The 27,275-nt window shown below is 38.1% G+C and overlaps 1 protein-coding gene and 3 long non-coding RNA genes across 9 annotated transcripts in view; 3 read left to right on the forward strand and 1 right to left on the reverse strand.

The window, feature by feature from the left end:
• Positions 1–27,275, reverse strand: part of LOC139967266 (uncharacterized) — a 386,449-nt gene that overhangs the window by 28,845 nt on the left and 330,329 nt on the right. The window lies entirely within an intron of this gene.
• LOC139967262 (uncharacterized) overlaps positions 1–27,275 on the forward strand; it is a 152,861-nt gene that overhangs the window by 24,985 nt on the left and 100,601 nt on the right. The gene's annotated exons all lie outside the window — the stretch shown is intronic.
• Positions 3–17,565, forward strand: LOC139967254 (uncharacterized). Of its 2 annotated transcripts, XM_071970854.1 has the most exons (8): positions 3–3,799; positions 5,276–5,392; positions 5,734–5,886; positions 6,405–6,609; positions 6,982–7,021; positions 8,876–12,400; positions 12,621–12,713; positions 13,645–17,565. In XM_071970854.1, exons 4-8 carry the CDS (start codon positions 6,439–6,441, stop codon positions 13,971–13,973), a joined length of 4,158 nt encoding a protein of 1,385 aa, XP_071826955.1. In that variant the 5' UTR covers positions 3–3,799; positions 5,276–5,392; positions 5,734–5,886; positions 6,405–6,438; the 3' UTR covers positions 13,974–17,565. The 2 variants fall into 2 exon arrangements, with proteins under 2 accessions (XP_071826955.1, XP_071826954.1); XM_071970853.1 differs by having other exon boundaries at positions 3–5,392.
• LOC139967263 (uncharacterized) overlaps positions 17,610–27,275 on the forward strand; it is a 101,674-nt gene continuing 92,008 nt past the window's right edge. Inside the window, exon 1 of the long non-coding RNA XR_011792940.1 lies at positions 17,610–18,853. This is a non-coding gene — a long non-coding RNA (uncharacterized lncRNA). The remainder of the gene's footprint in view (positions 18,854–27,275) is intronic.

Genomic DNA, 27,275 nt, shown 5'->3' on the forward strand with positions numbered 1-27,275 from the left:
AGCAAGGGAAAGTGTCCCTGAGACACTATTCACGCAAATGAGACACTATTTCCTAGTAATATGTGTCCTACGGACGCACAGACACTCATTACTGCCACACCAGCATGTCTAACGTTAGCATATTAGCTATGAAGTACCAGTACCTTCTTATGCCGTTAGTTCCCATGCCCGAACCGACAAATCTTTCACAAAGTCACTAACACTATTCTCGAACTGCTACACAGAAATATCAGTTTGGTACCACCCTGGAACACATCACATGACCCTCCATGACATGAATCCTCCAGATTCATTTACCGGGATGGTGACCATCAGTGAAGGTGGCAGGTTGATAACATAATTACGAAACTTTCCTAGCTATTGCGTGCTATAATTGGTCACATCACAACAGATTTTGCAATGTAGCATTTACACATACTGAAATACAAACTTTTCTTACTTTGGTAATAAACTGGAAACAACAGTTAAGGCTATTTAGGTACCATTTTCATCTAAAGGCTAGAGGGTTCAGTTGAAATTCAAGGTCAAAGTCTGAAAACCTCAGGTAGCAGTGGGTACATTGTAGGCTTGCACGGTAAACCGGTTTTAGTACCGAAACCGGTTTTTTCCGACCGCATTTCGGTACTATTTTTTATTTTAAGAAAACCGAAAAACCGAAAAAAACCGAAATGTGAATTGCAAATACTGGAAAAAAAAGTTTGTTGACTTTGGTTTCTCCTTTTTACTGTTCTTTTTGCAATATGAAAGTAAATTGCAACAAGAGATAGCTTTTCTGATAGACGACATTGTCAGCTACGATCCGCACACGCCATAACCAGTGCTTGAGGGTGGATAGCTAGGCCTAACATTAGGCTATGCAGCCGATATATGCGTGCATCAGTTAGGTACCTTGTAGTATTGAACTGACCTTGGTGGCCAACGTTAGTAGTTGTGAGAAGTACACACTCAAATGACGAGATGCAGTTCCAAATAAATTGTTACATCCAAAGTGTTTGTCCTCTTTGTGTTGTTCTTATTATTTAACTTCAATTTAATAGTAGAGGATATGGAGAAAATCTTTTCAAACACATTGATCACAGTTCGTGTTCAAAAAATGAACGTTAAAACTTGAAAGGTACATTACGCAATCCACAATACAATACGACATGTACAGTCGCAGGGGGGGGGGCTCTGTGAGTTTAACAACTAAGATGTAACAAGTAACATTAGAACAATCACGGGGGGTCTCTGAGTTTAACAACTAAGATGCAACAAGTAACTTTAGAACAATCACGGGGGGGGGGGGCGTTGAGTTTAACAACTAAGATGCAACAAGTAACAATCACAGTCCATTATTCACAAGAGACACCTGGCGTCAGACTTGAGTCAAGGAATATTAAAGGAGTAAAAATGTTGCATACATGGCTGGAAATTACAGATGTTGCTGTTGGGACAATTCTCCTTTGTACACTAATAGATTTTATTTTCTTTGTAAGTTTCCTTTAAACATTTCTTCTTATCAGTTATCAGACAAGGCGTCTCTCAGTTGGTTTTTTGTTTACGTTGATGAACACATGTTTCCAACTTAAACGTTAACAATTTACATTCTTTGCGACCTAATCCCTCTTTTGCCAGTGATATTTTTGAACTTGGAAGTGTAGACGGTAAATTCTCTTCACTCTTTGAAGAGAAATTTATTTTACCGCCAAGATACCACCCGCGAACATGGCTAGAGCCTCGTGCAATTTGGTACCTTCATTGGACCAATCATATTGTAAAGCATTTTTTTTTACGATCTCTAATTGGTCATAATGGGGTTTACGCTCGGCCCTCATCTCCGAAAATATAACATATAATATAACATGACCGTGATATTTTTTTCTGAACACGAATTTGAACTTCGTGAAGTACAGTAAACACAAGACAAACGATACGTGTACGTGATGTTAAAACTTCACTAACACAATTTCACTAACACATTTCTTTTCGACATATTTACTTCAGTTTAGTTAACGTGGGTTATAAAATGAGAGTCATGAAGGCAGTAACATTTCTTGAATTTATTCTTCTTATTTTTACCAATTTACTGCGAACGAACAGACTTGAACCCGCTGTTGATAAGCTTCAAAAATACGCATCTTAGCGATCGAGATTTGGATGTTTTCAATGCAATTCAGGAGGGGGGAAAAAACCGGTTTTTGAGCCAGATTCGGTTTTTTGCTAGAGAAAAACCGGTTGTAAGTTTTCACGAAACCGTGCAAGCTTAGTACATTGTTTAGATATTAACTCTTTATCTTTAGACATTGATCAATTTATAAAGAAGAATTCCACTCAAAAACTTGCCTGAATTCATCCTTTCATATACAAATTTAGTCAGACTATAATCAAGCATTCACATTTAAGCATGTCCGATATGAGGAGAAGGAAGAGCATGGGGAAATTCATCCTCATCACAGTAAGCTGGTCAACCATTAATACTCATTTACATAATGACAAGAAGACACAATCTGTAGGCATACATGACACTTAAAGAGGGGGTGAAATGGACAGATTTATGAATCATCATTTTATATACACTCGTAGCTTTCCAATGATACACAATTTGTGTCAAACAAAGCTTGCATCCTCCAGGAATAAACAATCAAAAATTCTCGGGCAATAAAATCTTTCCAAAAAATTGTTGTATATATGGTTGAGGAACCCAGCTCACTTCCGAGACGCTTTTTTTACATTCTTAAACTTCTGAGTACACACAACATTACACTGTTGCAGTGCTCTATAGTAATTGAGATTAGGTGACTGGCCTTGTGTTATGATTTTAACGTACAACTTACACAGGCTAGCCTGTTATAGAACGTCTATTAGGTCTAGACCCACGTTACTACTACTAGTACTATAGGGTTGCACTTGCACTGTAAGTAACACAATTTCTAGAAGATTTGCTACTATGTTAAGTAGCAGGATCATCGACATTCGAGTAAATTTAACTCATATTATGGTCTTAATAATGGTGGTTTTGTTTATGCTCAATCGTCCAATTTCGGTTCAGGATAGTCCAACCATTCTGCTCGGGGACTTCCATCGGCAGCAACGCGTCTCGGCCATCGGGAACGTATTACAATTCTTCTTCAATGGGCCTCAATTGATAGGATAAAACACCAATATCTTCATCACCCTCGAAAACTATTTCCTCTTCTTCTTCCTCAAGAAAATAATTGTTGTCAAAGCTTTTGAATGTTCTGAGAGGTAAAGGCCCATTTCCTCGGAATCGGAAGATTCGGGAGATGACTTTTTCAGTTGATGAGGAGAGTGTGTTGTAGTTACCTGTACGTAGTAAACTGAATGACGCCGTAACAGTAAATATCGGGCAGTCGGCTTTGGCTGAAATGGTCCCTTTACTGACGTCATATGAACTGCAGGTTTTTGGTTCCTTGCTAAAAGCAAAGGAACCTATGTATTCAGGTTGGCGTGTGTGTGTGTGTGTGTGTGTGGGTCTGTAAACGGCGTCTATTGGGGATACACACAGGAAAAATTACCCGTGAACTGGGGCTATCGCGCAGAACGGGGATATCCCCGTTTTTATTTTCACTCGGAAAGCACTTTTTAGACTTCTCGGAGCCCGCCCTCAAAATTTCGGGGCCGTTTGAGCACTATCCTCGGTTGGCCGTCAAAACGTCTTTTTGCGTGTGTTAAGTGTGTAAGTGTCGCATATAGTCTATTACCACACACCTGTAAAGCTCCGTCCCCGATCGCGAGAGGTGATGACCACTTCACGTGTGTCCCCGATTTCATCCAAGTGATTACTTGTCAGCTACATAAGGTAGGTATCACTTGTGATTTTCTTTACTAATGTTTGACAGAAATCCCCCAGCAGTTTAAGGGTTTTGCTCAGTAAGCTTAAGCGCTGCAAAGTTCCACGGATCGTCAGTGGTTAGGCCCATGATAGGTTAGTAAAAGGTTAGGCTAGTTAACATTGTTCTGTCATAAGGCCTATACCGGAGGAGCTAGCTGTAGGCTACTTGTAGTTGTATCGTTACTTTGCGCAGTTTATTTAGTGTCGTAATTCTTACTACAGCTGCAGTAGACATGCTATAATGTCAAAGCACATGTCTACACGGGCCTAACTAGATACAACGTTAGGCTACTAGGCCTAGTACTACTGTATATTTAGGCCTAGCCTATCATACTAGGTTAGCCTAGTACTAGGAGAAGGAGTACTTAGGCCTAGGCTATTCTACGTGGGGTACTGCCTTTAATAACAATGACACACTACAGTAGCACTAGCAGTGAGGTCTTCCTTAAGTTATTTGCAAGTGGCTGACAAACTACTGACTGTTAGGGTCACTGAGCAGTGTGACAGCTATTTGGAAATTAAAGTGTTAGAAGTCATAGTTGTCATGTCATATATTGATTCATCAGCAGTGGTTGGGCATTTCATACTAAAGAGCTCAAGTGACATGGCCAAAATTGTAGAGATGTGTTGTCACTTTGACTATAGATACAACTGCTTATACTGTGACTTCCTCAAAGAATGGTGTCTCTTTGTTTATGATGAATCCTCGTTCCTTTCAGTCTACAACTTCAACATATTTCATTGCTTGAACTTTGAACATGCCCATATCTAGGCTATCTTAAGTTAAAGAGTTAGCCTGAGAAAAGTGCTGGTGAATTAAGTTTGAGGTTAGTTATTTTCTATCACTGCATAGAGTCCTGTACCTATTTATTAGGATATTTAATCCAATTAGGGAACATACTGTAGCCAATTCATAATTCTCAGTGATATGTGGAACAAATGTTAAAACTATTAGGACCACAAAGTTTGCAGTGACCTGTAATAGGCATCATGACATTGTCTGAAGTAGAACTAGCAGCAAGCTTGAGTACATGTATTCTGCTATAGACATGCATGGAGTTTATTTCTAAGGCCTTTATTTTTTATCACAGTTTTACAGCAGAAGTGTCACTGTTGTGGGCAAGTTCTGATTAATGTAACGCCATGGAATGGGGTTGGGATGTTGTGAGCAATTTTGAATTTGGACAAAACAAAAATTTCCTTGTCAAAATTTTAAGGAGCTCGAACCATACGTTGAGAACTGGAAGTAGCGTATAAGTTAGCTCAATTGAATTGAGTAAAAAGGCCCAACTCTAATGTCATAGAGTTAGGATATTGTAACAAGGGCATGTATGAAACAAACTCCTGTAGTAACAGTTGTTTGCACTTCACCTTGAGTGATATTTCAAATGTCTCATCATGCAAGTTATAACTCTGGAATACATTTTTACGTCTTTGTTTCAGTTAATGTGATGAGGACCAGGACCAGAAGGAGTGGAGGTCCACTGGAGGAGGCATTAAAATATATTAATGTCAAAGACAAAGAAGCTAGTTTTTGTGTTCTGCAAGTAGCACAGAAAGGTGAATATTTAATACTTCCATCAATGTAATCATTGAAAAGTATCCACAGTATAACAATTCATCAACAATTTAAAGTAACTTAAGCATCTTTCAGATATGATTAGGCAAAATAGTAGCTTCATAATAGGTTACCAAGGAACAACTAAGCTGTCACCAGGAAGTTGATCTTACCTGGATCCATAAGTAGGGCAAAATATGGGCTGATTATTTTGTAGTAGCCATACAGTATTTAGTGTTGCTATGTTTAAAATTTCTGTTTTTCGGTTTTAATTGTGCTGTTCATTTCATGCATTTGGTTTCTTATTAACAATATCCTTCGGCATTCAATATTTTGATTAAAGGTAGAGGGGTGATAACCACCACATCATTTGCAAAGGGACAGTTTCTGCTGCAATACAGTGGAAAACTCTGCACCTGGAAAGAAGGAGATGCACTAGAAGAAAACTTTCCAGTGGTTTCAGATTTTTTTTCCAGTTCAAAGGCAAAAAGTATTGGTAAGTGCGATATGTGGTATGTGGTGTGTAAGGAATAAAAGTTGTTAGGTAGAGTTGTGGTTCAGCAATTTAAAATGGCTGTAAACAATCTGTCAAGACTTACCAAACTTTTTAAGCAGATGACCCAAGAATCTTATCTCATTTCACCTAAATTATTGGTGCTGGTATCAACTATGAAACACAGCTGACTAGTGGGTTATGTTTGCTGCTTCACATTAATTCACATGAAACATTTTAAGCTTAATTTCTTTCTTGCAAAGAAATAATTTACAAATAATTTTGAAATTGGTATTGGTTAGTAGTCAAAAATTAAAAATGACTTCTACTGATTGATAAATGGTTCTACATTAGGTCATTAACTTCAAGATGATCTGATTAATGTCTTTCCAGAAATGTCAACAAATGAGTGCAATATGCCAGTAACAGGTTGTAGTGCAAGTGTGACTACAGCTTAATGTTTTATTCAGAATGGCCTTTTTTTAGTAGTATATTTGCTATGTTCTATGCTATTTTTGCAGCATTGATTCAACCCAGGAACCCTCAGAAGGACCCATGCTTGGCCGACTCGTAAACCATGGGGAAAGACAAGAAATTAACACAAAAATAAAAATTGTTAATTTCCATGACACACCAGCAATGTGCTTATTTGCCTTACGAGACATAAATAAAGGAGAAGAGCTATTGTATGACTATGGAGTCACAAATTTGCCTTGGAAGAAAAAGGTAAAATTCAGTTCCCAATATGTTTGCTTTTATAGATTGAAGTTTCTGTTTGACTATTGATTTGTTTTAGGAGTTGTAGTAAGCTTGTTAGATAGGTTGTAGCTTTTGCCTGATCCCTCCCACAAGTTTGCTTACAAAATATTTTTTCACCCTGACGTTATTGTGATTTACAGTTTACAAGTTGTGTTAGCCAGCATACTCTCTATTTAAATCAAGTCCAGTCATGGTTTTATGAATTTAGTATGACACTCAAAACAGACAAGACTCCAAAGCAAAACAAGAAACTAATTTTGAGGGGCAGGGGCTACATTAAATGGTTTGACTTGTATGAAAAGGTAACTAATTATATATTTTTCATATTATGCCATACAGCACACATTTGAACATGAACGAATAGCCGTTACTGAAGCAGGTAAGGTGGCTTTAGCCAATTAAAATTTTGATTGCTCATTCCATTATAATGACATTGTATCTGACAGATATCTTGGTCGTCTAAATTTCTTTGTTATTACTAGTTGGCTACATATAATCATACTAATCACTATACTTTACCTGTTCCCTCCATTATATGTTTGTAAAACACTGGACAGGCATATTTTTTTTGTCTCAATATTAATGGGCTCAGTTTTACAAAGGAACTGTTTTAGTGTGCAAAAGTACTTTATCGTGATAATATGTGAACTAAATTTCTTAGAAGGAGTGGCTACCAGAAATAAACTCTGCAAAGGCCTGTTATTCTGGCGAGCTGTACAGAGAAGCTGCAACTAGCTGAAATGTTATGACTGATACCAGTGCAATTTTGTGAGATAGGTGCACATGTGGATATTCTTGCTGCTGCTCGTCCTATAATAGTTGGGGAATTAGCACAAAGCTGAGTCCACTTGCCCTTTAAATGATACCTGCAAGTACTGAGTAAAATAACTTAGACAATCAAGTTAGATATTGGTTAATGTGGGTATAATGAAATGCATGATCACCCTCTACATCAATTGAGGATAAATTTCTTGCAATGCATAAGTGACTGGAGCAAAATTTTCTAATACCACTAAGAACAAGGACTTAAAAGTTATTCAGATTTTCCAGTGTTTGGCCTGATGGTGAATAATGTCCAACTTGTGCAGACTTCTAAAGGAAGGGGTTTACATAAATAAGCATTGTACAGCAATCAAAGGGATCCCAGTAGTTTTTGCCTGTCAATCACTGGACAACTCAAGTATCTTCTTATTTTCTGTTCACCATCCTGGAGGGCTTAAAATCCCTTAAAATTGTGTTATAAGGCATTATGGAACCGTTTAAGTTATATCAGGGTAGAATCTGCATCCTTTGCAACTTTAAGAAATAAATGCTGGTAACCATGTTACCATAGCAGATAATTCAATGGGTTAGTTGCCATGAAGCAGTAAGCATCATTTCATGCGTCTTGGTGTACCTGCAGTATGCATCATTTTGTACTCAATTGGCAAATCTAATGAGCTAAATTCACAACAGAACTGCTGTAGCAAATATGGTAGGAAGGAATCTCAACTCTTGGTTGCATTGCTTACATTTTTAAGTATGTCTTTACAATCATATGTGACATGATCTGTTATTCTCCGTATTAGGCTTTTTTAAAGTTCTAGTTATTGTTACCAAACATCTAGGGTTATTTTCATTGAGTATGTTTGCATGACAATAAAAGTGGAGCAAATAGACACTTTGTACAGGTCATGACTAGTTTGACATTGAATTAGGCTACCACAGCTGTGAATATGCCAGATGTATACAAGACTTAGGTTAAATTAAATTCAAAAGGTCATCAAGTTTAAATTGCTCCTACATCAGAAGTGATGTCATATTTGGATTGTTCATAATGCAAAAAAATAAATATGTTTAGCTTCTTCATCCCCATTTGCCACATACACAAATCAATTTGAATGAAGTAGATAGGGGTAATTTTTTTTTGGGAGGGGGGGGGGTGGTTTGACATGACCGTAGAATATTTTCTTCACCAAAGTTTTCACAACTATTAAATGATCTCTTGGTGTTACCATAAGCTGTGGTGAATGTTAAGGTTATAATTTAACCTTTCAAACCTTTATACAAGATACTAGGGAAAATAATGGCTATTTTTTTTTACAGGTGTTATTCAATATGTTGCCATTTGACAGTTTTGTATATTTTTTATTGTTCATTTTTAATTGTGTTGCTAGTTGGGTACTATAATTTTTTGCAACAGGTTAACTGCATTTATGAATAATCAATGATTTATCATTGTTTTTTCCTACAGAAAACTCAGGCATGAATAGTGGAGTCAATTCATCATGTGAAAGACCTGACAAGAGTCTATCATCAGTCCCAGACATGGATGGTGGAGTCAATTCATCATGTGAAAGACCTGACAAGAGTCTATCATCAGTCCCAGACATGGATGGTGGAGTCAATTCATCATGTGAAAGACCTGACAAGAGTCTATCATCAGTCCCGGACATAGATGGTGGAGTCAAATCGTCATGTGAAAGACCTGACAAGAGTCTATCATCAGTTCCAGACATGGATGGTGGGGTCAATTCATCATGTGAAAGACCTGACAAGAGTCTATCATCAGTCCCAGACATAGATGGTGGAGTCTATTCATCATGTGAAAGACCTGACAAGAGTCTATCATCAGTTCCAGACATGGATGGTGGGGTCGATTCATCATGTGAAAGACCTGACAAGAGTCTATCATCAGTCCCAGACATGGATGGTGGAGTCAATTCATCATGTGAAAGACCTGACAAGAGTCTATCATCAGTCCCAGACATGGATGGTGGAGTCAATTCATCATGTGAAAGACCTGACAAGAGTCTATCATCAGTCCCAGACATAGATGGTGGAGTCAAATCGTCATGTGAAAGACCTGACAAGAGTCTATCATCAGTTCCAGACATGGATGGTGGGGTCAAATCGTCATGGGAAAGACCTGACAAGAGTCTATCATCAGTTCCAGACATGGATGGTGGGGTCGATTCATCATGTGAAAGACCTGACAAGAGTCTATCATCAGTCCCAGACATAGATGGTGGAGTCAATTCATCATGCGAAAAACCTGACAAGAGTCTATCATCAGTTCCAGACATGGATGGTGGAGTCCATTCATCATGTGAAAAGCCTGACAAGAGTCTATCATCAGTTCCAGACATAGATGGTGGAGTCTATTCATCATGTGAAAGACCTGACAAGAGTCTATCATCAGGTCCATGTGTTGAGGAGGCTCTTGATTTGTCATGTAAGAAACCTGGCAAGAACCTATCACCAGTTCAAGTCATGGAAGGTACTATCAATTCATCACGGAAAAGACCCAACATAAGCCTATCATCACTTCAAGACAAGGTGGATGCTATTTTTTTATCATGTGACCAGAGCCTTTTGCCAGTTCATCTCATGAAGTCTGCTGCCAACTCATGTGATAAACCAGACAAGCACCTTTTATCAGGTCCAAATGTTGAGGATGCTATCGATTTGTCGTGTAAGAAACCTGACAAGAGCCTATCACCAGTTCAAGGCATGAAGGATGTTCTCAGTGCGCTACGTGAAAAACCTGAAAAGGACCTATCATCAGGTCAAGACATGGATTGTGCTATCAAATCATGTGATGAAGCTGATAGAAGCCTTTCATCAGGTTCAGATATGGAGGTTACTGAGCATTCTATCACACCATCTTGTGAAAGACAAGAGAGCCTGTCATCAGGTTCAGATATAGAGGATGCTACCAATTCATCACATGCAAACCCTTATAATAACTCAACAGGTGCAGACATGGAGTATGAATGTAGTGAAACGGAATCAGTTGGTGGCGTAGGCCCGACTGTTGCTGAAGCATGGCAATCAGATGTGGATTCTTCAGAGGAAAGTAGTGACGACAGTGGTGATGAGTCATTTGTGCCCGATTCAGAAGATAGTGATTCAGATCATTCAGAAGTTATTCCAATGATAACAATGGCTATGAGAAAAAGTTCTGTTAATAAAAGTGTAGCTGGTTGCTCTAAGGATAGTGAAGAATTAACAGGGGCTAAAGGAGTAAAACTATCTATTGCACAAGAAAGTAAAGTTTACGTCATGAAAACAAACAACACAAGCACTTCAAGAAGCTATGATAAGCCAGCATACTGCTATGTGTGCTCTCATCCTCACAAAAAATTGATAGTACATATGACACAACATAGTGATGAATCTTTTGTCGCTCAGTGGTTAGCTGCCAAAGGAACCGAGAAGGACAAACTCTGGACAAAAATACGGAACTTAGGAAACCATTTACACAACTACAGAGTTTTGAAGGAAGGTGAAGGACCTTTGATTGTAGTATATCGACCAAGTGGCTGGGCTGAACCATCAGATTATCAACCATGTGTAGACTGTTTGGGCTACTATTCACGTTACGAGTTCTACAGACACAAGTGTAAACTCAGGAAGCAGAAGGTAAAAGAGGAAAAGAGAAGAGGTCTCATCAAACAGTCGCGTCAGCTGTTGCCACCGCCTCCAGGTTGCAAAGAAGGAGGCAGTGCACATACGTTGTTAGGAACTCTTCGTGCAGATGATGTGTCTCTTTGCATCAAGGGTGATCCACTGATTATGGATTTGGCAAAGAAGCTTTGTTTCAAACATGGCCATGACCAGGAGCAGTTTGGCCCTTTGCGAACAAAACTGAGACAAGTAGCACGTCTGCTATTAGAATTCAGACTTGTTAGCAAAATCAAAGATGCTAGCCTTTTGGACTTGTTTTTCCCACCAAGGTTTTGCATTGTTCTCGCAGCAGTAAGAAGCTTATCTGGATTTGATGATGAAACACACACTTACATGAAACCTAGTCTGGCAATAAAGATTGGTCATACATTAAAGAAGGTGGCAATGATGCTGGTAAGCCAGGCATTGATTGAAGGAAACACAACAAAAGAAACAGAAGCAAGGAGTGTTCATACACTACTGACAGAGAATTGGGATGTGGAGGTGTCTTCGCATGCATTACGCACAATCTACCAAGGCAAAAGAAATAATCCTAAGCTCCTTCCCTTGACCTCTGATGTGGTGCTACTTACTAAGTACTTAAAAGAAGAGTCAGAGAACAGCATGGACGACTTATCTGCAGCAACATCTCCAGAAGAGGTTCAGAATGCTTGGAAGAAGTTGTCAAATGTTGTACTTACACAACTGATGCTTTTCAACCGGAAACGGCAAGGAGAGATATCCAAACTTTCAGTGGCAGACTATTCCAACATCAAGAAAGGGTCATCTCATGTCCTTGATGCACAAGCATTGAGCAAGTTTGAACAAGATCTTGTGAAAGTGATGTGGCGAGTCGAAATAGTGGGGAAACGGGGAAGGACTGTTCCAGTGCTTATCACAGAAGAGATGAAAAAAGTCTTGGATGAACTTCTGAAGTTGAGGAGTGATGTGGGAGTCAGTAGCAGCAACCAATTCGTATTTGCTGTTTTAGAGGGATCAAATCATCATATTCGTGGCTGTGATTCACTGCGTACCTTATCTTCTTTAAGTGGTGCACAGCGACCAGACCTGCTTCGTTCCACACAGTTAAGAAAACACATTGCTGTCATGTCTCAGGTTATGGCCTTGAAGGAGAATGAATTAGATGTTTTAGCAAACTTTCTTGGCCACGATGTAAGAATTCATCGTGAGTTTTACCGCCTCCCAGATCCTGCAATTCAAGTAGCAAAGGTCTCCAAACTTCTTGTTGCACTAGAAGGTAACTCTGGGGATCCTGGAACATTACTGCAAGGAAGGAATCTGGACGAATTGGAATTAAACCAAGATGAAGGTAATCTTGATTGCATTTAAATTTCTGTGGACAATTCCATGTCATATTATTGATGTAGGTAAAGCTTGAATGAAATTCATGTAGCAGATGGATTACACAGAGAGTTACTTGAACTCTCTATCAGCAATGCTGAAATTGTTAATATCTTTTATCATTTATTCTTTTATCTTTTATTCAATCCAATCTTTTATTCAATCCAATCTTTTATTCAATCCAATAGAAATTCAAGAGAACCAGATTGATGAATCTGAAGAAGAGTCAGAAGAAACAGAAGAACAAAGTGACCTTTTGCAAGCCAAGCAAACAGAAACAGGTGTGATTTATCTCATGATATAGATGCATAGCTTTATATCCTTAAGATGTTAAAATACCAAGCTACTCTTACAAGTATTGAATACATTCAATTTATCCTGCTTTTCTTATTTATGCCACATCTGCCAAACATTGTGTCCAAAATGAAACCAAAGAGGAAAGCATACTTTTCCTAATTTGATGTAAGAATGCTGTTTTACTCTAGTTCTTTTCAAGTTGGTTTTGAGCAAGTTATGTCCATCCCTAATATGATTTCACAAAACCCTTTGAGAGGAATATTACTTTTAATTTTATTTGTTCCATCTTGCTTTAGTGTTTGGTTCCCTTGCTGCTTCAACTTCAATCAAGTGCAGTTACTCAGTTGCCTTTTTTACATTCAATTGTGTTACTCCTTTACTATGTTACAGATATGAGGCTATTATGAAATGCCACTTCTTAGAAAAGAGAATTTCACATTGAGGGAAAATGTTGTATGTAGAGCAAAACTACCACTTATGTAATATCTGAAGCTTAAATCTAACTTCCATCCCCAGCATTTGTCATTTTGTTAGAAATAGCACTTTTTTATGACTTACATTTTCCTGTAATGAAAAACAGTACAAGTCTAAGGATAAAGAAAGTAACCCTCTGGAAGACCACAAATGCCGAGATATATATTTAATCAGATTTTTTTTATTGTTTTATCGAAGAGCATTTAACTATTTCATTTCATTTATTTGTTTCTCCTCAATGTACATGTCTAACAGTAAAGAATTACTAACATAAATGAGGAAGTGGCCTAGAAAACCTTGCAAAGCTTAACAAGTAGGGCCACTCACCATGCAAAGGAAAATATATCAAAACACAATACAAAAACCAACCGCCCCCTCCCCCTGCCAATTATTATTTGTTACTTTTTTATTGTTACTTTTTCTCTTTTTTTTGTGATATAGGGACCAAACATCCACTTGTCAGTGATGAAAGTATGACTATAAGGAAGAAATTCAAGGAGTCACCCCTCACCAAAACAGCCAATAAATTCAAAACAGCAGTGCCCTCTAGACCCAAAAAAGTACCTTGGTCAGAAGAAGAACAGGCTGCAGTTAAGCGTCACCTGGGTAACTTCATAGCTATGCAAAAGCTGCCAGGAAAGGAAGCTATTCAGGCGACCTTGAAGAAAGAGAGGTGTCTTCAGAAAAGAAATTGGAGAAACGTAAAGGACTTTGTACGAAACAGCATAACTTCAAGAGCTAGAAAGTCAGGAAGAGGTCTCTTGCACTGATTTCATAGTTACCTTAGTGAAACTGTAACTTATAGCTTCATCAGTGAGAATGTAAAATGGTATCATTTTTAATAACAGGCATACGTTAGGGACAGTCTTATAGACTTTTGAGAGGTTGAGACTTCAAATGAAGAGTGGGCCAATCAGAGGATTGAGTACACAGGTGATCACACATTGACAATGGGGAGCACTGTTATAAGTATCCCCATTGGGTGCTAGGGTTCATAGACATGTGTGGGTCTGTCTTTTGCTAATACATACATATGTTTAGCTAATTAAAATTACAATGTAAACAGAAGGTGTGAATATGAGTTAGACAAGTTCTGTTCATTGAAATTGGGGAGCACTGTTATATTCTGGTCCTACATGTCTGCAGTTGTATGCCAACAAGTATGAAACAGATTTGCATGGTGTCCTGTGAATGTTGATGTACTTAAGGACCTTAAGTACAGAACAAGATGATCAGAGCTGCTGGAGTTTACAAGAGAGCTGCTGTGACTATCATGCCAGGGATAAAGCTTGGATAAAACCTAATTTTTTACTGTAGCTTTGCCACCAGTTGGATGGTTTTCTTGTATTATTCTCTACTGGAAGCCATGTCACTTTTCCTTTGTGTTCCAGCAAGAGGTGGGGGGGGGGGGGGGTTAGAGGAGCACGGAGTATGAGAGTGAATCATGTGGACAGTTTTGCAACTTTTGACTAAACTGATGTTAGTACTACCCTTGGTGTGAATGTACCAGAGGTGTACAACACGCTAGGTCACCGCACACTGTAAACGGGGAGCACTGTTAATATCCCCAGTTGCATTCCAGGGTGCTTTAAATTATTTGTGTGTGTTCCTAATGTGACTCACTACTTTTGAGTATAGTTTACACACATACTAGAATGACCAGTTTAGGTCACTTCACCACCTCTGGGAGCTTAAATGACAGGAAGACATCTAATGTCATCACTAGCCTATTGTTGGTGAAGTGGTGGTGGAATCAGTGTAAACTGATTCAAACATACTTTGTGACAACAAATTGGGAAAGGAGGTTTGTTGCTTTTAACCATTTAAGTAGTTAACAAATTATGCAAGTTCAGTTGAATTCACACTGAGTACAACTACCTGGCCTTTAATTACAGAGAGAAAAGGTCATGCATATACTGATAACAGTATTATTACTTTTAGCCCTTAAATTTTGTCTTTCACTCTTTTTCATTGTTTGTAATTTTAACTGTTGGTTTCTGTAAGCTTTTTTCCTCATTCAACCTTCTGATTATATGTTACAGGACTTCATGATTGTTTGAGTGAGGTGAGTGTGGTGGTGATAAAGGTAGTTTTGTGTTGGCTGTCATCTGATTGAAGACATATCTCAGCAAAATTTTCTTGAAAAGAAAGCTATTCATGCATGTTCTCTCGAAGGAATCGAGAATAAACCTCAAAACCACTCAGCACGTAACACCAAATATAACTGCCAGGACCAAAAATATGATGAAGAAATCTCATGTTCTGCTTTATTTCATCATTGTTATTTTAGAGACGACTTAATTTGTTGGTTTAAGTTAGAAAGTATAAATTGTGTTTTCTGTTGGATTTTTAAAGACCTTCTACATTTTTATGCACATAACAAATGTTTCATTATTGTTGCAGAATGACACAGTTTTTGAGTTTGTGTTAGTGTAGTTTCAATAATCAAGCAAAGTCGAAGAAAAAAAAAACTATGGTTTCTGAATGTGCTTGTTCCTCATCAACTTTATGTCTTTAATGGTTTAAGTAACTGTCTGAAGGAAAGTTGCTATTCTGAAAGCAATTAAGCATGAAAATTTTTTAACAGTGTTTTACAGTGTAATAGTTGGATTTTACTTGCTGCAACACAGGTACATATGTTGCAAAAAGGTTAGTTTTACTGGCCCACAAAAGTAGCATATAACAATACATTAAAAAGAGTCAATGTGTTGAACCAAAGTAGTTAAGGTAGCCCGATGTTTAGGTTGAACATAATACATGTTTATCATTGATTGGTATAGAGCATGTTAAATTAGTGATTTATTCAGCTGGCAAGACGTTGTAAATATGTTTGTGGTGCTAATTCATCAGATTTTGGTTTTCAGTTTATCATTGTTAAGAGCATCCTCAGCATTTCCATGCATGTTCTGTCATAGCTTCTATGAATTGTGTTTTCTTTGAGTTTTCAACAACTATTCTCTGACACTATGGGATGTTGCACACAACCATTATCTATCTTCTCTTAAATGTGTTTTATCTTTGTTGAGTTTAAAATAAATACATGTTTGCTTGTTGTAGAATGAAGAACACTTCTTTCCATAGTTGTTTCTATTTCATTGAGTAAATCCCTATTTAGTGTTGCATGCTACATTGAGGGCCGATACAGCTTACCTTTTAAATGTTCATTGGGAGCATGCGCAGTTCATTATCCCACAATATGACTATTCATGTAAGATGTTGAGCAAGTCTCAATGAGAGATAACAGGCCAGGTCTAGATAAACTGATGGTAGCAGTATGTACCAAACATGTGACAATGAAAGATACATATAGGCACGTAGGGGACCACTCCAAAGGAGAACCTCTTCATGTCCCTCCTTGGATGCCAAGCAGTATATGTAAACATGAGGTTGCCATGCAGACATATTAATGGCTTACAAAACCCAACATTGTCATGTAAATTCATGATATGGACAACCATGCAATGACAGCCCTCACATTTATTTCTAAAACTTGTGGTAAGAGATATAGGTCAGAGGGAACAGTGAAACAATAGGATGTCCTCAATTTGAATGTAACAGGTACCTTTCCTACACTAAAATGACTGTAACATACAAAATGGGGACAAGCCCCGATCTCATGTTAAGGGCACTATACTATGTGTGTCCACACTTGGGTGGTAAGGGACCCTTCATGGAAGGAAGCATAATTTGGACTGATTCAATAGCCACCTTAAAGAGTCAGAGGGTAATGACGCCAGTGCAGCTAATATTTAAGTCATATGACCCTTAGAACAAATATCCCCGATTATCCCCTTTAAAACCTACTGCCCCGTTTGGAGCCCTAAACAGGTATGTGTGTGTGTGTGTGTGCGTGCGTGTGTTTGCGTAAGGTGGTTTACGGGGACCCGCATGTGACAACACACCTTCGCTATGGGGACTGTGAACATTGTGGGGACCTGTATCAGGTCCCCATAATGTTTTGCTAATAAAAAAACTTATTTTGCATGTTTTAGATGAAAATAAGGCTTTTTAATTTTTTTTAATTTTTTCTTCTTTCTTGAAAATTTTTCAACACACATTGTGGGGACCTAAGGTATTTTTGAAGAGCGCCCCCCAAAATGTGTAACTCTATGTACAAATAGTATACAGAAAATTCAAAAGCCAGGCTCTGGTTACCAAAGCCACATTTCCAGGGCGCAGGCTGGTGTTAGCCTGGCAAAGAGGGGGGATGCCTTTTTTCAGGAAAGTGGAACTCGGTTTCAAAGAGCAAGTACATGTATTTACTCACATCATTAGATCCATCAATTGTATAACCTGCTTAGTGTTGGATAGAGCTTTTAGTATGAAAAGGAGTTTTTTAGGGGTTTACAAGAAATTTTCAGTGCAGGGTGGGGTGGGGAGGGGAGGGGAGGGGGCATGATGGCAATAATGCCAGCACCACTTTTGGTTGGCAAGCAGTGTATGGAGAAGGCTGTTGCTAAAATATGATCCCAGATTGCATGAAAATGGTATGTACTTCCCAACATTGTTTGCATCTATGCATTCTTTTGTCTGGGAGTTCATGTTTTAGAAGTTTACACCTCCATAAACAGATATAAATAGTTGGAAAGATTTCACTTAGGCCTACTAGTAGGTAATAATTGTGAATTGACCATTTGTCAATATCAATATACAAAAGCATGATACAGCCTGCTTAAATAGTAGCCGTAGCCTGTATATGCTGAAGGTATTCCATACGGGGATTTTGTCGTAAATTAATTGTTAGAACTCTTTTTTCTTCAAGGTTACAGAATAGCCTATGTAATAATATAAGAGATTTTCATAGTTTAAATACTCTCTTTCACCTAAATTTGACATACTTTTTAAGAGTTCTGTACATGCAAGTACAGAATTTATTGAAAACAAGTTCCAGGTATTCATGTATGACGAATTCAGATAAAGCATATTTTGAGTATGGACGGAATTTGGCACCTGAGCCATCTAGCGATTCTTATCAAGATCTGTCAACTTGTCACAATGCTAAACTGGTAAGTATAAATTTTATTGCTTCAGAACTATATCTGTACAAGTAATGTTGCTGTTGTAATCACTTTTATACTTTTTAGCAATTTAAAATTACACTTTAGAAGTTGCACAATGATGAGTACTATTTCTAATAACATGTTTATGCTATTTATGCAGGCTTCATGCTAATTGGTAAAACCTGCAGTTACAATTGGTGGCAGATATATACTTTACATGATTGGCATAAAAGCTTTGTATTCATATAGGCTCAATGGGAATATAAGATACAACAAAATAGAACAGAGGTTCGGTGGTTCTGTGACACTCTACTAGGCAAGAAATTGCATTCTTTCCAACCGAGATAATTTGTTTTTATTTCACTTCAAATTGTGCCATATATACGGTTTTCTGTGACATATGCTATGATGATTGCTCTTCACCCTGGAATTCATTCCAGCAGTTGCAACTCCTATTGTTTAATTAATGTGGTATTATTTATCTTAATCATAATTGCCCTCATGGAGATACAAGGAATGTACAACAGAAAGTTTGTAATATCTTGACATGGACATTTTCTTTATTTCTTCATATTTAGATCAAACAACTTCCACATCATCAAGGGAAAAGGAATTTTTTGTTCACTATAGATAGCTAAGGCAAGAAGCAGGTAAGTTCAGGGCATGCATACTACTCCGTAAATATGCATCAAAGTAATGCATTTATATCCCAGAGAGTATAACATCTTTAATAATATCAAACAATTCAAAGCTTTGATGTTACTCTAAATTGGTAAACTGTTTAATCTTGAATAAGGTCAGTGTAGAAAATTACCTTGTCTAACTTTTACCGGCTACCTCCCATATGTGAAACCATTATGTTGGGCAAGGGGGGAGGGGGGGATGGTGAGGGGGCAACTGGGAAAGCAGGTTTGTATGTTAGCGCTGTCATTCGCATAGCATATTTGAAAGCATAGGATTTTATGTGAATTCATCCTTGTTGAATGGGATGGAGGGTCGGTGGGGGGGGGGGGGGAAGGGGTGGATCCAAGTGACTTGGCTGCCCTCTTGGACATAATTTGCTTTTATCCCTGCTACATAAAGTTTGATATGTCTTGAAAATTACAGATTGTACACTATCACACTATCTAGCTCAGTGCATGGGGCAGTTGGTGTCGGTTACTATGGAATCAGGTACCGTATACAGGGTTAGACCTCCATAATGCCCTAATATTGTGATATTATGTCTAAATAATGTTTTCATATCATTCCACTAGTTGAGTGGGAATGAGGGGTGGTTATGATTGGAAAGCGCCATTAAGAAAATACGCTGTTGCATATGCTACATTCATACAATTTGATATATCTCAGAGAAAATATGGTTGTACACTGTTGTGGTTTTCTCATATTGTTCCAGAAAGATTTTTTTTACCATTTCCAACAGCATAGATTAAGGTGATGTATATTAAATGTAATGTAGAATGGTTTTTTTTTTTTTTCAACTATTAGGGTCCCCATAATGTGTGTGGGAATTTAATGAACAGTCTAATATTAATTTTTGACCATCTTATTTCAACCGTTTCAAAGTTTCGATGTCATTCCAAATTGGTAAACTGCTTAGACTCAAATACATCAGTGTAGAAAATTACCTTGTACAACTTTTACAGGCTCCACCTATATGTGGATCCATCATGTGGTGCAGTTAGGGGTTGGGGGGGGGGGGTTGCTGGTTTTTTTTACCATTTCCAACAGCATAGATTGAGCTGATGTATATTAAATGCTAGGTAAAAGGTTTTTTTTTTCAACTTTTAGGGTCCCCATAATGTGTGTGAGAATTTAAGGAACAGACTAATATTAACTTTTGAACATCTTATTTCCACCGATTCAGAGTTCCAATGTCATTCCAAATTGGTAAACTGCTTAGACTCAAATACATCAGTGTAGAAAATTACCTTGTACAACTTTTACAGGCTCCACCCATATGTGGATCCATCATGTGGTGCAGTTAGGGGTTGGGGGGGGGTTGCTGTTTTTTTTACCATTTCCAACAGCATAGATTGAGGTGATCAGGTGATGTATATTAAATGCTAGGTAGAAATGTTTTTTTCTAACTTTTAGGGTCCCCATAATGTGTGTGAGAATTTAAGGAACAGTCTAATATTAAGAAATGTTAAGAATATACACTGTTGCATATGCTACATTCAAACAATTTGATATATCTCAGAGAAAATAGGGTTGTACACTGTTACTGCAACTGGGAAAGCAGGTTTGAGCTCTCATTAGGATCAAATATTTGAAAGCATAGGATTTTTTGTGAATTCATCCTTGTTGAATGGGATGAAGGGTCAGTGGGGGGGGGGGGTGGATCCAAGTGACTTGGCTGCCCTCTTGGACATAATTTGCTTTTATCCCTGCTACATAAAGTTTGATATGTCTTGAAAATTACAGATTGTACACTATCTAGCTCATAGCATGGGGCAGTTGGTGTCGGTTACTATGGAATCAGGTACCGTATACAGGGTTAGACCTACATAATGCCCTAATATTGTGATATTATGTCTAAATAATGTTTTCATATCATTCCACTAGTTGAGTGGGAATGAGGGGTGGAGATGATTGGAAAGCGCTATTGAGAAAATACGCTGTTGCATATGCTACATTCATACAATTTGATATATCTCAGAGAAAATAGGGTTGTACACTGTTGTGGTTTTCTCCTATTGTTTGAGGAAGATTTTTTTACCATTTCCAACAGCACAGATTAAGGTGTATAAAAGGATAGGTAACTTTATTTTTGTTTTCAACTTTTAGGGTCCCATTATGTATGTGAGAATTTAATGAACATCGCTACCATTAATTTTTGACCATCTTATTTCCACCATTTCAAGGTTTCCATGCCATCCCAAATTGGTAAACTGCTTAGACTCAAATATATCAGGGTAGAAAATTACTTTCTCCAACTTTTACATTCACCACCAATATGTAGAACCATCATGTGGAGCAGATAGGGGGGAGGGGAGGGGGGGAGGGTAGCAACTGGGAAAGCAGGTTAGAGCTCTCATTAGGATCAAAATTTTGAAAGCATAGGATTTTATATGAATTCGCCCTTGTTGAATGGGATGGAGGGTCGGTGGGGGGGGGGTGGATCCAAGTGACTTGGCTGCCCTCTTGGACATAATTTGCTTTTATCACTGCTATATAAAGTTTGATATGTCTTGAAAATTACAGATTGTACACTATCACACTACCTAGCTCATTGCATGGGGCAGTTGGTGTCGGTTACTATGGAATCAGGTACCGTATATAGGGTTAGACCTCCATAATGCCCTAATATTGTGATATTATGTCTAAATAATGTTTTCATATCATTCCACTAGTTGAGTGGGAATGAGGCGTGGAGATGATTGGAAAGCGCTATTGAGAAAATACGCTGTTGCATATGCTACATTCATACAATTTGATATATCTCAGAGAAAGTAGGGTTGTACACTGTTAAGGTTTTCTCCTATTATTTGAGAAAGATTTTTTTACTATTTCCAACAGCACAGATTAAGGTGCATTAAATGATAGGTAATTTTATTTTTGTTTTCAACTTTTAGGGTCCCATTATGTATGTGAGAATTTAATGAACATCTACCATTAATTTTTGACCATCTTATTTCCACCATTTCAAGGTTTCCATGTCATCCCAAATTGGTAAACTGCTTAGACTCAAATACATCAGTGTAGAAAATTACCTTGTACAACTTTTACAGGCTCCACCAATATATGGAATCATCATGTGGAGCAGAAAGGGGGAGGGGGAGGGGTAGCAACTGGGAAAGCAGGTTAGAGCTCTCATTAAGATCAAATATTTGAAAGCATAGGATTTTATGTGAATTCGTCCTTGTTGAATGGGATGGAGGGTCGGTGGGGGGGGGTGGATACAAGTGACTTGGCTGCCCTCTTGGACATAATTTGCTTTTATCCCTGCTACATAAAGTTTGATATGTCTTGAAAATTACAGATTGTACACTATCTAGCTCAGTGCATGGGGCAGTTGGTGTCAGTTAGTATGGAATCAGGTACCGTATACAGGGTTAGACCTCCATAATGCCCTAATATTGTGATATTATGTCTAAATAATGTTTTCATATCATTCCACTAGTTGAGTGGGAATGAGGGGTGGTTATGATTGGAAAGCGTCATTAAGAAAATACGCTGTTGCATATGCTTCATTCATACAATTTGATATATCTCAGAGAAAATATGGTTGTACACTGTTGTGGTTTTCTCATATTGTTCCAGAAAGATTTTTTTTACCATTTCCAACAGCATAGATTAAGGTGATGTATATTAAATGTAATTTAGAAGGTTTTTTTTTTTCAACTATTAGGGTCCCCATACTGTGTGTGAGAATTTAATGAAGTCTAATATTAATTTTTGACCATCTTATTTCCACCGTTTCAAAGTTTCGATGTCATTCCAAATTGGTAAACTGCTTAGACTCAAATACATCAGTGTAGAAAATTACCTTGTACAACTTTTACAGGCTCCACCCATATGTGGATCCATCATGTGGTGCAGTTAGGGGTGCAAGGGCGGGGGTTGCTGTAGAGGGCAACTGGGAATGCAGGTACATAGGTTTGAGATCTCATTAATATCAAATATTTGAAAGCATAGGATTTTATGTGTATTCATCCTTGTTGAATGGGATGGAGGGTGGGGAGGGGGTGGGTCCAAGGGGCTTGGCAGGAGATTATTTGCTTTCATCCCTACTAAATTAAGTTTGATATGAAATTACAGATTGTTCACTATCTAGCTCATTGCACGGAGCAATTGGTGTGGGTTACTATGGAATCAGGTACCGTATACAGGGTTAGACCTCCATGATGCCCTAATATTGTGATATTATGTCTAAATAATGTTGTCATATCATTCCACTAGTTGAGTGGGAATGAGGGGTGGAGATGATTGGAAGCGCTATTGAGAAAATACGCTGTTGCATATGCTACATTCATACAATTTGATATATCTCAGAGAAAATAGGGTTGTACACTGTTACTGCAACTGGGAAAGCAGGTTTGAGCTCTCATTAGGATCAAATATTTGAAAGCATAGGATTTTATGTGAATTCGTCCTTGTTGAATGGGATGGAGGGTCAGTGGGGGGGGGGGGGGGTGGATCCAAGTGACTTGGCTGCCCTCTTGGACATAATTTGCTTTTGTCCCTGCTATATAAAGTTTGATATGTCTTGAAAATTACAGATTGTACACTATCACACTATCTAGCTCAGTGCATGGGGCAGTTGGTGTCGGTTACTATGGAATCAGGTACCGTATACAGGGTTAGACCTACATAATGCCCTAATATTGTGAATTTATGTCTTAATAATGTTTTTATATCATTCCACTAGTTGAGTGGGAATGAGGGGTGGAGGTGATTGGAAAGCGCTATTGAGAAAATACGCTGTTTCATATGCTACATTCATACAATTTGATATATCTCAGAGAAAATAGGGTTGTACACTGTTACGGTTTTCTCCTATTGTTTGAGGAAGATTTCTTTTACCATTTCCAACAGCACAGATTAAAGTGTATAAAATGATAGGTAATTTAATTTTTGTTTTCAACTTTTAGGGTCCCATTATGTATGTGAGAATTTAATGAACATCGCTACCATTAATTTTTGACCATCTTATTTCCACCATTTCAAGGTTTCCATGCCATCCCAAATTGGGAAACTGCTTAGACTCAAATACAACAGTGTAGAAAATTACCTTGTACAACTTTTACAGGCTCCACCAATATGTGGAACCATCATGTGGAGCAGAAAGGGGGGGGGGGGGTAGCAACTGGGAAAGCAGGTTAGAGCTCTCATTAAGATCAAATATTTGAAAGCATAGGATTTTATGTGAATTTGTCCTTGTTGAATGGGATGGAGGGTCAGTGGGGGGGGGATCCAAGTGACTTGGCTGTCCTCTTGGACATAATTTGCTTTTGTCACTGCTATATAAAGTTTGATATGTCTTGAAAATTACAGATTGTACACTATCACACTATCTAGCTAAGTGCATGGGGCAGTTGGTGTCGGTTACTATGGAATCAGGTACCGTATACAGGGTTAGACCTACATAATGCCCTAATATTGTGAATTTATGTCTTAATAATGTTTTCATATCATTCCACTAGTTGAGTGGGAATGAGGGGTGGAGATGATTGGAAGTCGCTATTGAGAAAATACGCTGTTGCATATGCTACATTCATACAATTTGATATATCTCAGAGAAAATAGGGTTGTACACTGTTACTGCATCTGGGAAAGCAGATTTAAGCTCTCATTAGGATCAAATATTTGAAAGCATATAGGACTTAATGTGAATTCATCCTTGTTGAATGGGATGGAGGGTCAGTGGGGGGGGGGGTGGATCCAAGTGACTTGGCTGCCCTCTTGGACATAATTTGCTTTTGTCCCTGCTATATAAAGTTTGATATGTCTTGAAAATTACAGATTGTACACTATCACACTATCTAGCTCAGTGCATGGGGCAGTTGGTGTCGGTTACTATGGAATCAGGTACCGTATACAGGGTTAGACCTACATAATGCCCTAATATTGTGAATTTATGTCTTAATAATGTTTTCATATCATTCCACTAGTTGAGTGGGAATGAGGGGTGGAGATGATTGGAAATCGCTATTGAGAAAATACGCTGTTGCATATGCTACATTCATACAAATTGATATATCTCAGAGAAAATAGGGTTGTACACTGTTAAGGTTTTCTCCTATTCTTTGAGAAAGATTTTTTTACCATTTCCAACAGCACAGATTAAGGTGCATTAAATGATAGGTAATTTTATTTTTGTTTTCAACTTTTAGGGTCCCATTATGTATGTGAGAATTTAATGAACATCTACCATTAATTTTTGACCATCTTATTTCCACCATTTCAAGGTTTCCATGTCATCCCAAATTGGTAAACTGCTTAGACTCAAATACATCAGTGCAGAAAATTACCTTGTACAACTTTTACAGGCTCCACCAATATATGGAACCATCATGTGGAGCAGAAAGGGGGAGGGGAGGGGTAGCAACTGGGAAAGCAGGTTAGAGCTCTCATTAAGATCAAATATTTGAAAGCATAGGATTTTATGTGAATTCGTCCTTGTTGAATGGGATGGAGGGTCGGTGGGGGGGGGGGATCCAAGTGACTTGGCTGCCCTCTTGGACATAATTTGCTTTGAACCCTGCTACATAAAGTATGATATGTCTTGAAAATTACAGATTGTACACTATGTAGCTCATTGCATGGGGCAGTTGGTGTCAGTTAGTATGGAATCAGGTACCATATACAGGGTTAGACCTCTATAATGCCCTAATATTGTGATATTATGTCTAAATAATGTTTTCATATCATTCCACTAGTTGAGTGGGAATGAGGGGTGGTTATGATTGGAAAGCGCCATTAAAAAAAAATATGCTGTTGCATATGCTACATTCATACAATTTGATATATCTCAGAGAAAATAGGGTTGTACACTGTTTTGGTTTTCTCATATTGTTCCAGAAAGATTTTTTTTACCATTTCCAACAGCATAGATTAAGGTGATGTATATTAAATGTAATGTAGAATGTTTTTTTTTTTCAACTATTAGGGTCCCCATAATGTGTGTGAGAATTTAATGAAGTCTAATATTAATTTTTGACCATCTTATTTCCACCGTTTCAAAGTTTCGATGTCATTCCAAATTGGTAAACTGCTTAGACTCAAATACATCAGTGTAGAAAATTACCTTGTACAACTTTTACAGGCTCCACCCATATGTGGATCCATCATGTGGTGCAGTTAGGGGTGCGGGTGGCGGGGGTTGCTGTAGAGGGCAACTGGGAATGCAGGTACATAGGTTTGAGATCTCATTAATATCAAATATTTGAAAGCATAGGATTTTATGTGTATTCATCCTTGTTGAATGGGATGGAGGGTGGGGAGGGGGTGGGTCCAAGGGGCTTGGCAGGAGATTATTTGCTTTTATCCCTGCTAAATAAAGTTTGATATGTCTTGAAAATTACAGATTGTTCACTATCTAGCTCATTGCACGGAGCAATTGGTGTGGGTTACTATGGAATCAGGTACCGTATACAGGGTTAGACCTCCATGATGCCCTAATATTGTGATATTATGTCTAAATAATGTTGTCATATCATTCCACTAGTTGAGTGGGAATGAGGGGTGGAGGTGATTGGAAAGCGCTATTGAGAAAATACGCTGTTGCATATGCTACATTCATACAATTTGATATATCTCAGAGAAAATAGGGTTGTACACTGTTACTGCAACTGGGAAAGCAGGTTTGAGCTCTCATTAGGATCAAATATTTGAAAGCATAGGATTTTATGTGAATTCGTCCTTGTTGAATGGGATGGAGGGTCGGTGGGGGGGGGGGATCCAAGTGACTTGGCTGCCCTCTTGGACATAATTTGCTTTTGTCCCTGCTATATAAAGTTTGATATGTCTTGAAAATTACAGATTGTACACTATCACACTATCTAGCTAAGTGCATGGGGCAGTTGGTGTCGGTTACTATGGAATCAGGTACCGTATACAGGGTTAGACCTACATAATGCCCTAATATTGTGAATTTATGTCTTAATAATGTTTTCATATCATTCCACTAGTTGAGTGGGAATGAGGGGTGGAGATGATTGGAAGTCGCTATTGAGAAAATACGCTGTTGCATATGCTACATTCATACAATTTGATATATCTCAGAGAAAATAGGGTTGTACACTGTTACTGCATCTGGGAAAGCAGATTTAAGCTCTCATTAGGATCAAATATTTGAAAGCATATAGGACTTAATGTGAATTCATCCTTGTTGAATGGGATGGAGGGTCAGTGGGGGGGGGGGTGGATCCAAGTGACTTGGCTGCCCTCTTGGACATAATTTGCTTTTGTCCCTGCTATATAAAGTTTGATATGTCTTGAAAATTACAGATTGTACACTATCACACTATCTAGCTCAGTGCATGGGGCAGTTGGTGTCGGTTACTATGGAATCAGGTACCGTATACAGGGTTAGACCTACATAATGCCCTAATATTGTGAATTTAT

The sequence above is a fragment of the Apostichopus japonicus genome, chromosome 5 (genome assembly GCF_037975245.1).
Source record: "Apostichopus japonicus isolate 1M-3 chromosome 5, ASM3797524v1, whole genome shotgun sequence".
Taxonomy (NCBI): domain Eukaryota; kingdom Metazoa; phylum Echinodermata; class Holothuroidea; order Aspidochirotida; family Stichopodidae; genus Apostichopus; species Apostichopus japonicus.

Coding starts and splice junctions, on each gene's coding strand:
- LOC139967254 (XM_071970853.1), top strand. CDS start 6,439: ATGCTTGGCCGACTCGTAAACCATGGGGAAAGACAAGAAATTAACACA. Junction 6,610..6,981: donor ATTTGCCTTGGAAGAAAAAG/GTAAAATTCAGT, acceptor TATGCCATACAG/CACACATTTGAACATGAACG. Junction 7,022..8,875: donor AATAGCCGTTACTGAAGCAG/GTAAGGTGGCTT, acceptor TTTTTCCTACAG/AAAACTCAGGCATGAATAGT.